Raw genomic sequence first — 12,676 nt, 5'->3', positions numbered from 1 at the left:
TGGAAAATAGTATGAAGGTTCCTCAAAAAATTAAAAATAGAACTACCACATGATCCAGAAATTCCACTTTTGGGTATTTATCTGAAGAAAACGAACACACTAACTTGAAAAGCTATATGCACCCCCTGTTTATTGCAGCATTAGCCAAAATACAGAAACAACGTGAGAGCCTATCGATAGATAAATAGATAAAGAAAATGTGCTGTCAGCCATAAAAAAGAATGAAATCTTGCCATTTGCAACAATACAGGTGGACCTTGAGGGCATTAAGTGAAATAATTCACACAGAGAAAGACAAATACCATACGAACTCATTTATACGTGGAATCTAAAACAAAACAAAACAAAGAAAAACAAGCTCACAGCTACAGAGAACAGACTGGTAGTTGCCAGAGCTGGGGCTGGGGCTGGGGCAAAATGGATGGAGGGGGTCAAAAGGTATAAACTTCCAGTTATAAAATAAATAAGCCATGAGGATTTTAATGCAGCATGATGACTGTAGCTACTAATACTGTATGGCATATTTGAACGTTGATAAGAGAGTAAATCTCCAAAGTCCTCATCACAAGAAAAAGAATTTTTGTAACAATGTACGGTGACAGATGTTAACTAGACTTATGACTGTGGTGACCATTTCACAATATTTATAAATATCGAATCATGTTGCACACTTGAAACTAATATGTTATGTATCAATTCAGCCTCTATAAAAAAGAAAAAAAAATACTGAGTGCAAATGTGCGCAAGACACGGCAGCTACTGCTGGGGGAGGAGAAGCAAAGATAAATGAGAGAGCGAAGCATTGGTAAAAGCCTGTTAAGAGCCGCTTAGGAGCGTGGGCTCGGGAACCACACCTGGGTTCAAAACCTGGTTCTGCCACTTAGCACCTGCAGGAGCTTGGGTAAGTTAATCTGCCACATGCTAGCTACGACCTTGGGTAAGGGATTTAGCCTCTCTGTGCTTCAGTTGCCTGAACTATAAAAGGGGGATGACAGTATCTCTCGTACAGGATAGATGAGATTAAATGAGTTGATTCACGTTAAGCGCCTAGGAACGGTGCGGAGCACATGGCGTGCGTTATGTAAGTGACGACTGCCATCACTATCATCATTACAGTAGTGTCTCAATTCCAGATCTGCCATCAGTGATGTGCAGATAAAACAGTCTGCACCTCATGGGACTGGGGTCCAGTAATTCCACAGACATTTACTGAGTATTGAACACTGGAAATCCTTGAAAACTAAATCTGAACTGCGTTGTTTTCAGACCTTATATTCTAGTGAACTTGTGGGGACCCCCAGGACGACACATGTGCAGGGCTTCGCAGTGTTTGGCACTGAGTATATGCTCAGTAACTGCTTCCCATGAGGTAAAGATGACGACGAGGAGGAGGAAGAGGAAGGAGGAGGACACAGCTTGCGCTCTCAGAGAACCTACGGCCTGGTGTGGACTATCAGGCGTGAATGTACACAGATAACCGCATCTGCTCAATCTGCTTGCAGCTTGACGTGCACTTATTTAGCAGTGGCGAGTCACCAGAAGGACGCCAGTCAGGTCCTCCGGAGCAGCTGAGCTCAGCCAGCGCTGGCTCGCAGGAAGATGCCAGAGCTGCGGTGACTCAAGGGTTTAGTAGTTGATGTCATCGTTATTTTCCTGCACTCCATAGGGAAAGGAAGTTGAAAAAACTCTCCCCTGAGTGCCCAAGCCTTCCCTGAACTGACTACATTTCTATGGCAACAAAGGCTTCTTCTTCCAAAGAACCAACCCAAAAAATGTGAGCCAACCGCCCCGTGGGAAAACTTTTTTTAAAATGTGGTGCTTCTGTAAACTTAATGAACACAAATCTTAAAAAATTATTTAATATGATGAAACCACTTCATTTAGAATGTTTCTATTTCATTAGAAACTAATGTTAGAATGAATCATCGTAACATTATGAACCAGAGGACTAGGGTTACAAAAGTAATACAAAAGTACTTTTGCGTAAATATAAAAATGACACTCAAGGAAGTGCCAACTCCCTAAGAATACACTATTTATAACAAAGATTTACTTTTAAACCTATCTGCATAACTTACCACATGATTACGCATTACTGTAAGAGCTTCACATGCATAAACTCCTTAAGTCCTCATAACAATCTTTGATTTTATCATTATCCCTATTTTACAGATAAGAAAATGGAGGTATAGAGAGGTGATGTCATGCTTTTAGACTCAGCTCTCAAACTACGTAAATATGACATCCTTTTGCTTTTTAAACTACAGCATAATTATATATAATTTCACAATCAGAACACCTCAAAGAGAAAGAGAATTAAAATTGTCCCCCAAAGCCTTGCAATTAGGGAACCCAAGCCAGCTGATGTGAAAAATACATGGACCATCCATAATCAGCCCCCAACCATCATTCTCCTTCACACTCAAGAGTCAGTCCATCAAGCAGAACGTTCACCCACTTCTGCACCCCTTACCACTCCGTGGCTGTCACCTTGTGACTGTTCTCATCCCACGCTGACACCACATTCATCTGCACCCATTTTCCTATGGACATAAATGCTGGGCCAACCCCAGCAGTCTCTCCCTGAACTTGGAAGAAGAAACGTACGCATGTAGGACTAGTAGCCTGCTTGCTATGAGGTGAAAAACCCTGAGCACAAGGTACTGGATGGAGAGCACCGAAATGGAGGGAGTGTTTTTCTGACTCTGCTTTTGCCGTGGAGTATTTGTGGCTCATTTAAACTTGAGGTTTCGACTCACCAGCTGGCAGGCATGCTTAATCCTCTCCACAATCCCATCAAGTCCCAAGTATTGTAACGACAACCACAGTGGTAGGGCACGGAGTTTGTCTGCTGGCTTATTTGATGTAAGGCCGGCAACTAAAGTCTGAAAAAGCCAACATGCATTTATTAACCAAAGCCAGTGAAATCACAGAGCAGAATTAACTAGTTATCACTGACAAGGCACTTAGTATGTGTCAAATGCCATGCCAGGCATCTGGCTTACACTATTCATTTGATCATCCAAAAACTCCAGGAAGTAAGAAAGCTAGGCAACTTAGCTCAGAGACCTTGCATTGTCCCAGGGTCCATGTCTGAGATGAGGCAAAGCCAGGATAAGACTCTAGAGGGGTCACATCCAGAGCTGGAGTTCTTAGTCACTCAAGAGGCAGCCCCTTCCAAGGCGGTTCTGAGGGTCCTCAAACACTTGGTCATTCTCAACAGGGCAAGACATCAACTGGTGTGGCAAGAACCACTGAAGTTTATTTTGCACGAGCCTATCACTAACTGATCCACTACTGAGAACCACTGCTGTGTTTTTTTTACAAAAATACCATGTTACGACCTTCCAGACAATGTGGACCATGCCCCCTCTGGGAACCTCTTCTAAGGAAATCATGTGAACCCTAGAAAGATGTTCATTATTTCAGTAACAAACATTTGAAAACATCCTAAAAGCTCACAAATGGAGAACAATGAAATAAATTGTGGTCTGAGAGTAACAATATGATGCGGTCATAAATGTCATAAAAAGATCTTCATACACACAGGGAAGTATGGGGAGAAAATAGGAAAAAACACATGTGGTACAGTTTCACTTCTGTTAGAAACAGGTTTTTGAAAATAAAAAGTCACAGAAGTGGCATTAAGGAAACTGTTCACTTTTTCCTTTTGTTTTTCTGTATTTTGCCCACAGATGCAATAATGATTAACCACCCCCACTCCCTCCCGCGAGAGTCAGCTTACCAAGGCAGGATCGTCGTGTTTATAAAGGGTGACTGCAGGTACAGCTGGCAAACCCAGCCACGGGCCCGGAGTCAAGGTCATGCTATCACATTTGGTTGCAGCCTACCGATGAGGGAACAACTTTTTGTTAGACTATCAGAATACACGAAACCCAACACCCTCCTCCATTCATAAAAACCATGAAAAGCCATCCGGGGTTAAATGACTTTAAATCCTTTCTTAAAAACACAGTATTTAGTAAAGCAACAACATACCAGCACAGATGAGGAGACATAACCTAGAGCCAATGTTGCCAGATTCACACTGGAAGAAAAAACACCAATCTAAGAACTAATTATTTACTGCTGCTTATTCACTAAATATATACTTTCAAAAAGAAAACAGGAGGCTGTGCTATTCCAAGGTGACATTTAAATGTCTCTCACCTTTGTATTAGCTTTTATAACAGCATCAGAAAATGTAGGACATACAAACTTCAAGAAAACCTTGAAAATGAATTTTAATCAAGATGTACTTCAGGGAATGTCTCCTACTTAGTGTAGTGGGTCTTACATCTTGTATGGCTATTCCTTTCCAGCCATCCTTTCCCAGAGGGATGAAATAAAGAAGAAGCCTACACAGCAGGAAGTGCTGGACATGGAGAGCTCTGGCTGCCCTGCATCCTCCCTCTCTTCTCTTAGCAGCACCCCACCGGTCTTCGGGGAAGCCACCCCAGGCTCCTCTATCTACCACAGCTTTGGGTGGACGAGACACCACCACCTGCTTCAGGGGTGGCCAAATAACCTAAACTATCAGAGTATTACATTTGCCTGCCACACTGATGGGTTCAGTAGGAGACTTTTGCTGGGACTTCTGACCCACTGGACACAAACCTGAAAAGACAGCTAGAGTTGCAGCAGCTACTTTGCACCTTAACAGGAAAGTCCATCTATAGGTGGAACCAACACAGAGGAAATTAAGCCAAGTGTGGGGTGGGGGTTTGCAGGGAGGACACTGAGTGCTAACTGATGTGCCTACAGCCAGTCCTATCACTGCTCTACTTAGTTATGTGAGCCAATCAAATCCGTTCTTGTTTAAGCCAAATGGGGTTATTTTCTCTGCAACCCACAGAGCCCTTAGTGATCAACGCCGCGACAACGTGCGCACCTGGATGCCTACTCCTCACAAGCACTGTGAGTGGGCCACCCACCACCGGCCTCAGCCTGCACTCACCCCTCCACGTGGAGCCAGAGGCCGTACTGCTCACACAGTTCTTTCAAACGCCCAATCTTATCTGTGTGCCCTACGGCTGCAGTTCCTAGGATAAAACACACACAGAAAGATACTAAAAGGAACAAACGTCTTCTGAGTCTTTACAGCATGATTAGAGCTTTTATATACGTTATCTTCCTGTGAGGTTAGTAACACTCCCTATTTTTTATTAATATTTTCTTTGTGGATTGGCTTAAAATCAACTTTTGCAAGTTGATTATTCAAGTTTTGAAGACTGTGTATTCTTCATTATATGTATCTATAAAACAGCTTGTTAATTTTGTTGTTTAAATCCCCTGTATTTTCTATTTACTTGATCTGTTGTTTCATGAGAAATACATTCAAGTCTCCCACCAAGATTGTGGATTTGTCAATTTATACTAGATTCTATCAATTTTTCCTTTAGTTTTCCTTTATATATTTCAGTTACGCTCAAAAGAATTCATAACTGTTATCTCTTAGATTATATGAATTATAATTAACATGCTATCTACTATATCTCACACTAACACTGCTACCACACTTTTGTTGTTAGCATTTGTCCAAAATATCCTTTCCACTCTTTTTGTCACTTACTGGGTTACTTTTATTTAGGTGTGTCCTTTATAAAAAATACAGGTGAATTCGAGGTGCTTGAAAACCAATGTGGAGGGTCTTCGTTTTAATATAGAACATGCATTCTGAAGTCAGTTTGAACCTCTCAAACACTTTAACTCCTTCCCTTGATAATTCATTTACACACCAGGTTTTGCTGGGCAGCTCCCTAATCACAAGCAGAGTAAAATGCAGTCTCCCAACTCTCCTGAATGTCCAGTTAGCAGAACCTCACGCAATGAGATCTCAAACGCTCACCGACTGCCTCAACAAACACAACTGATGCCAAGTAGCTTTTTTGCAGGGTTTTATGCTACAAAAAGGGCTGAAACATTTCCCCACACACGTCTGTCTCAAATTTTTAAAAAATCTTAACTGACACACTTGGTTCAGTTGAAACAAGATCAAAGGCCAATGATGGATTATGTCATATGACCCATCAAAACATAAAGCATAGTGCTGTTTCCGGGACTACACCACATTCAGATTCGCTTTGCAAGGTTTTTTGGCAACGTGTGCTGGCTGAGCCCTGGCATGTGTGCTCTGGTGACAGCAGTATAGTCGCCCTGGTAAGTCACTCAGTGACGTATAAATGGAAGCCTCTCCCATCTATCAAATGATTACATCTGGGTGGGTTTATGTTTCTTTTTAAACATACAATATGCTAAGTCAGGCAAGAAGTGGTGGTGTTCCTACTAACAATATGGTGGATATGTGTTTTTCTGTTTATTATTATTTTTTAAATATAGTTGGCCCTCTGTATCCACGGGTTTCAAATCGGCAGATTCAATCAACCATGGATTAAAAATATTTGGTGAAACAAAAATCCCAGAAAGTTCCAAAAAGTAAAACTTGAATTTGCCATGCACTGAGCACTATGCTGAGTCCACGCGAATGAGGGAAAGCATAGGCACACACTGCTGTAGCCTAGATGAAATGCAGGTTATATGCAAATACTACACCAAATGTGTAGGGACTCGAGCACCCATCCCATGGATCTGGGTATCCATAGGGCGGAGGAGGGTTCTGGAACCAATTCCCTGTGGATACCGAGGGACAACTGTAATCCGTTTTGTTGACTCAATTATAATTAAAGTATAAATCCACTCACTTAAGTGTATAATTCAACACAATCAGGTAGAGGATATTCCCATCATCCCCAAAGTGTCCTCATCCACCTTGAAGTTTCATTCCTCTCTCCACTCCCTACCGGCTCCAAACAATCCTGATCTGCTTTCTGTCACTGTAGTTCTGTCTTTTTTTTTAGAAGTTTACAGAAATGGAATCATACGCTGTGTAACTTCTTCTATGTCTGGCTTTTTGCAGTGAGCATGCTTTAGAAAATCATCCCTACTGATTGATATATGTATGTATATAATTATTTATTTATTTATTTCTTAGCAGCCCACGAGATGGATATACCACAATTTGTTTATCCATTCACATGGATACGTTAAGGACATCAGGGTTGTTTCTGGTTATGAGTATTGCATACAATTCTTTGTGTGGACACGTTTTCATTTCTCTTTGATAAATACCTAAGTGGGAGTAATGGGTCAATGTGTTAATTCTATGTTCAACCTTTTGAGGAACCGCCAAACTGTTTTCCAGAGTAGCTGTGACATTATTTGCCTCCCTGCCAGCAGTGGATGGGCGTTACAGATAGGATTTCCACTTGCTCTGCATCCTCACCAGTGTTTAGCACTGTACTTTATTTTCTCCATTCTAACAGGTATGTAACAGTAGCTCACTATGGTTTTAATTTGCATTTCTCTAGTGGCTAATGATGTTAACCATCTTTTTAAGTGCTTCTATACCCATATACTGGGGGTGCCAAAAAAAATGTATACATATGACTTGTATTCATCTTTTGTTATCGGTATATATCGAATATTACAATTTTAATAGTTTTTTCCTGTCTTAAAATGTGTGTACATTTTTTCCACCCTCTGTATTTTATTTGGTGACATGTCTATTCAAATCTCTTATTCATTTACCAAACTGTATTATTTGTCTCCTTAATGTTGATTTGTAAAACTTCTTTGTATATTTTGATACAGTCCTTGGTCAGAAAAATGTTGCAAATATTTTCTCCCCGTATGTAACTGGCCTTTGCGTTTTCTTAATGAAAAAACAGCAAAAGCTTTTAATTTTTGATGAAGTCCAACTTATGGTTCATGCCTTTTGTGTCCTAAGAAATCTTTGCCTAACCCATGGTCTAGAAGTTCTAGAAGTTTTGTTGTTTTGGCCCTTATGCCCTTGTATTTTATGTCTATGAATCATTTATAATTAATTTTTGTACAATATATATAGAGTGAGGTAAGGGTTAAGGTTCAGTTTTTTTCCATGCGGATGATCAATTGTTCCACAACCATTAATGGAAAAGACCATCCTTTCTCTCTTGAATTACTGTGGCATCTTTGTAAAAAATATATATATCAAATGACCATATACATGTGAGTCTATTGCTGAACTCACTATTCTCTTTAATTAGTCTCACACTCTCTTGATTATTTGTAGCTTTATAGTAAGTCTAAAAGTCAGATAGGGTAAGTCTTCCAATTTCATTCTTTTTCAAAACTATCTGGGCTATTCTTAGATCTTTTGTATTTTCTTATTAATTTTAGAATCACCTTATCGATTTCTACAAGAAATTATAGCATGCTGAGATTTTCATATGGATTGAGTTGAATCTATAGACTAATTTGGGGAGATTTGACTTAACAATACTGAGTCTTCCAACCATGCACATGGCATACCACTCCATTTTGGGGGGGGGGGTCTTCTTTAATTTCTCTCAGCAACATTTTGCAGTTTTCACTGTACAGATCTTGCATATATTTTATTAAATTTATCCATAAAGTTTTCATTTTTTGATGCTATTATGAATGGCATTTTAAATCCAATTTCAATTGTTTATCACTAGTCTACTGAAATGCTGCAACCTTAATAGATTTATTAGTTTCAATCACTTTTCTTTGGTTTCCTTAGGACTTTCTATCAGTACAATCGTGCTATCTGCAAACAAAGTTTATCCTTCCTTTTCAGTCTGTGTGTTGTTTAATGATTTTTTTGCCTTATTGCTCTGTCTAGAACTTCAAGTCCAAGGTTATACACAATCTGGTGAGCGGAGCAGAAAGTGGGAGTTGAACTCCAGTCAACAAGGTGGACATTTAACTGTGGACATTTAAGTATGACATCTTAAAATTCAATTTAGAAAGGAAGCACATGGAGTAGAGAAGCACTTATGACTGAAATGCAAAAGTACACAAACATAATAACTCCCCAAACAAACCAAAATTAAAGGGAATCTAATGAGCCAGTTTAGTATACTTCTGACCACAATGCAGATACAGACTATCTTCAACCTGGGGCACACAATCATTTCTTAAGACTTGGTCTTTTTTAGGCTCAGGACCTAGCCTCTCCCTTATATGTTCAAAATGTGAGATTCGGGTTCATGACACCTACCAGCATTTGCAACAAGCAATAGGGGCAGTTTTCCTCGTTCCATATCATCTTTAATCAGCTTCTCCAGGAGGGCAACATCCTAGGATTAAAAGACAAACCATAAAACCATAGGCAAGTAGCATAAAAGTTGTACAATGACAAATTATAATTTCCAAAAGAAGCACATGACTCTCCAAATTAGTCACTCAAATCAATTCTTGTTCTTGATAACTCTTCTATATTCTCTAATCATAAATATGAAAATCAAATAGTTTTTCCTGAAGACTAACTAGAAAAATTAGTTAAGTGTGATTAAAGTTACAGACAGCACGTACAGAACTAACATTTCCCTAGTTTTAAACATTTAAAGAAAACATTCTCTCAACCCCCCAAAAACAGTCAAAAATGTATCTCTAATATTACTCATTAATGTATCTGAATTAATGTATAGAAAAATCAAACTACCTTGAAAAAAGAAATGCAGAACCCTAAACCTATTCCTTTTCCCGGTAGCTTCAGTATGGAAAGTTTTATCACTTCCATGTCTAAAACTAAATAGAATCCAATCCCAAGATTACAAATGAAGAACCTCATTTTCAAAATCTTCCCATTCATCGTCCAGGAAATAGTGACAACCATTTCAAAGGATGAGGTTTGGAAAAAATTTCTGGTGCTTAACTGGATTCCATGATTCCACTTAAAGCCGGTGACACAGTGATTACAAGATCTTAAGAGCCAGGTACTCCTGACCTATACACCAGCCAGCTTTCATGGTCATTCAAACCCGAAGCATGTATTATGCAATGGGAAGATCTAAGCAATACATGAATAAGCTAATAATTATCCGGAGGCCAGCAAACAGAACTATAGTTGAAGACACAGTTTCAAAACACAATTCCGTATTATTTTACAAACCGAAAGGAGAACTCACCATCTGATGCTGGGATCCAAACATAGTGTTACAGGGCACACGAGACAAGCAGGGGAAGGGCAAGCCGAGCTGCAAGAAGAAACATACAGTTTTACAAAAAAACTCTTTGTCACCATTCACTTCTGCCTTCAAAAGATTGTGGCTCTAAGACAAGTCGTACTTATTCTTTTTAAACAATTTCTCTCCTTAAAAACTCTTAATATTATAAATAAATGTCAAAGTACACCTAGAAAGTCAAGCCAAAAAAACGGTGAATTTCCAGGAGCTGAGATGTAATCTAAGAGAACAGAGACAATGTACAATTTTCTAAATTAGTCAACTAAGTGAGTAACTATCAACTCATTTTCTGAATGAGTAAATATCTTTGGTATATTTTATATATCAAAAATCAAAAGCACTTCCAAACTGGGAAACAACCGAGCCCTGAACATTTTGGGGGATAATTTAGGATCCTTCTTCCAAGCACTGGTGGTAAATAAGACCAGCTAAAGGCATTCAAAGAACAATATCTTATTTATGGGTCCACCTACTTCTAAAAAGCAATAAATATGGACTAGCAGATGTACATTTCTTAAGAGAAATGAAATCAGTGTTATGAAGATAGTAATACTAATTGTCAGATTTCATAGTCTTCATTTTTAGCTTCCAAATACTTGAGGAGTTGATAGTTTTAGAAATTTTTAAACAGTTGCAGACTATTCTATATAAAACTAAGATTCAGTGGAGTTTAAAGACCAAATATTTAACAAACACTTTATTCACACTTTTCCGCTTTACTGGATTTTTCTTTTAAATTCTGAAAGTGAAGCCCAGATAAAACACACAATAAAAAATATAGAAATTAAAAGTGAAAATGCCCCCACATAAGCCACCAATCCCCCACTGTTAAACAGGTTAGTATGTAATCTGCCAGACATTTTCTAGGTATAAATGTATTTACATAAATGTATTTTTCTAAGTATAAAAAATACACATGTAAGCATGTAAATGCTTTTTAAAACATGAATATGACCATCTTACATATACAGTTCTATCACCTGCCATTCTCACGTAACAATACCCTCACACATCTTTTGAAGATCGGACAGCCTTGGGTCCATAAGAGCCTGGCCAACAGTAGATACTCCATAAATAATTTGTTTCATGTTTCTATAGGGATATTACAAAACTCCCCATTTTGTACATCCTTAAGAAGAGGACATGATTTCTTGCCACCAGTGACCACAGCTCGGAAACAATTAAATCCTGGAATTTCCTCCATATAGCTCCCCAGGGCTCCTCTACCTTACAAAAGACAAGCCCTCCAATCCTAAGGGTCTGGCCTTAAAACATTCTTGGCCAAGAGGCTTAACAATTTCTTGTCTCCAATTAGGGGGCTCCCTAATTGGGCTACATGCACCATGAACTTTAAAATTGGTAATGTTCTTTGACCTAGTAATTCTAGATTGACTGGAAATCTATCTGAGGAATATAACCCCAAATACAGAAAAAGCTTTATGCATAAAGATCTCCATAACAGCACTACACAGAGAGCATTCCCTGAAAATGGCCAAAGAATGCAAACATTCTAATTGTCCAAAAAGCAAACAATTCATTAAAATACTACACACTTACTTGAAGGAATATTATGAAAACATTAAAAATAAAATTTTACTTTGAAGAACTGTGAAAAGGTGATATGCACCTGTTATAACAGTAAGTGAAAAAAGCCAGGTGTAACCATGTAAAAAAACACATGCACTCTGATTAAAGTCTGGGAAGAAATAAATTAAAATCTTGACTGTGGTTGCCTTTGGGCAACTAAAAAAAGTACCTATCTAAATTTATTAATATACACTTATGCATTTTTTTATAATGACAAAACAAGCAATTAAAAAAAAATCTTTCTTTTGACTTGAAAAGAACAGTAGCTGAAGACATGGATCTACACACTTTAAAAATTTCCAAGATTAAAAAAAAAAAAAATTTCCAAGATAGAACAAAACACCAAATTTTTCAAATCTCCACTTTACATCCCATTACCTGGTTACAAAGGTACTGGCCCAGGCCAGGCCGAGCAGCAGCACTGAGATATATGACAGGTTTCTTGTTGTATAACACATTGAACCCATCCACTACAAAGTCTTCGTAACGAGAATGAATGGCAAGCCTGCAGATCTTGGCAAGTCCTTCTCTTTCTTCTTCGTGGAAATAAGCGCAGCCATTTTCATACCTGTTAAGAGACACCCATATGTGTTCTTAGCTCTGGTTAACTCTGATTTCATATCCCCATCTTATAATCATGGAAATTATTCTTTTCTCAGCCTAGAAACTGTCATCTAGATCAGTCAGAGGAGATGAGAATCACCGCCATCTTCCATGGCTGACAACTCCTTAGAGCTGAAGGTTATGAGGAAGAGGCAATGACTCTTCGTCTACACCTAATGCCATAAAAAAGGAGAAACTAGGAAAACCAGAAGAGAACAGGAGTCCCTCAGGTGTAAAAAGGCTGAAAATCATGGTTTTGGCTTATTCTATAAGAAAGCCAGCGCTGGATAGCACGGTTCTTAGCAGTTTCAGGTCTAAAACATCTGAAGTAAATAACACTGTCAGAAATGGTAGTCAGGCTAACTTTTTGCTTTCACTATGATCTGCTTGGAGACTTTTATTCTTAATCTTTCAGAGAAGGAGGGAAAGAGATTTTTATTCTAATAGAAGAAAATTTC

The 12,676-nt window shown here is 38.7% G+C and overlaps 1 protein-coding gene across 2 annotated transcripts in view; it reads right to left on the bottom strand.

Moving 5' to 3' along the window:
- Positions 1–12,676, bottom strand: part of PDXDC1 (pyridoxal dependent decarboxylase domain containing 1) — a 37,894-nt gene that overhangs the window by 14,866 nt on the left and 10,352 nt on the right. For both annotated transcript variants that reach the window (XM_074322781.1, XM_019710381.2), the window contains exons 6-12: positions 11,994–12,183; positions 9,972–10,040; positions 9,062–9,140; positions 4,958–5,042; positions 4,000–4,048; positions 3,746–3,847; positions 2,760–2,885 (exon numbers count right to left, since the gene is read on the bottom strand). In XM_074322781.1, the coding sequence (XP_074178882.1) occupies positions 2,760–2,885; positions 3,746–3,847; positions 4,000–4,048; positions 4,958–5,042; positions 9,062–9,140; positions 9,972–10,040; positions 11,994–12,183 (700 nt within the window). The remainder of the gene's footprint in view (positions 1–2,759; positions 2,886–3,745; positions 3,848–3,999; positions 4,049–4,957; positions 5,043–9,061; positions 9,141–9,971; positions 10,041–11,993; positions 12,184–12,676) is intronic.

Source organism: Rhinolophus sinicus, linkage group LG18, assembly GCF_036562045.2.
Source record: "Rhinolophus sinicus isolate RSC01 linkage group LG18, ASM3656204v1, whole genome shotgun sequence".
Lineage (NCBI taxonomy): Eukaryota > Metazoa > Chordata > Mammalia > Chiroptera > Rhinolophidae > Rhinolophus > Rhinolophus sinicus.
This window is presented reverse-complemented; position numbering and strand designations above follow the sequence as displayed.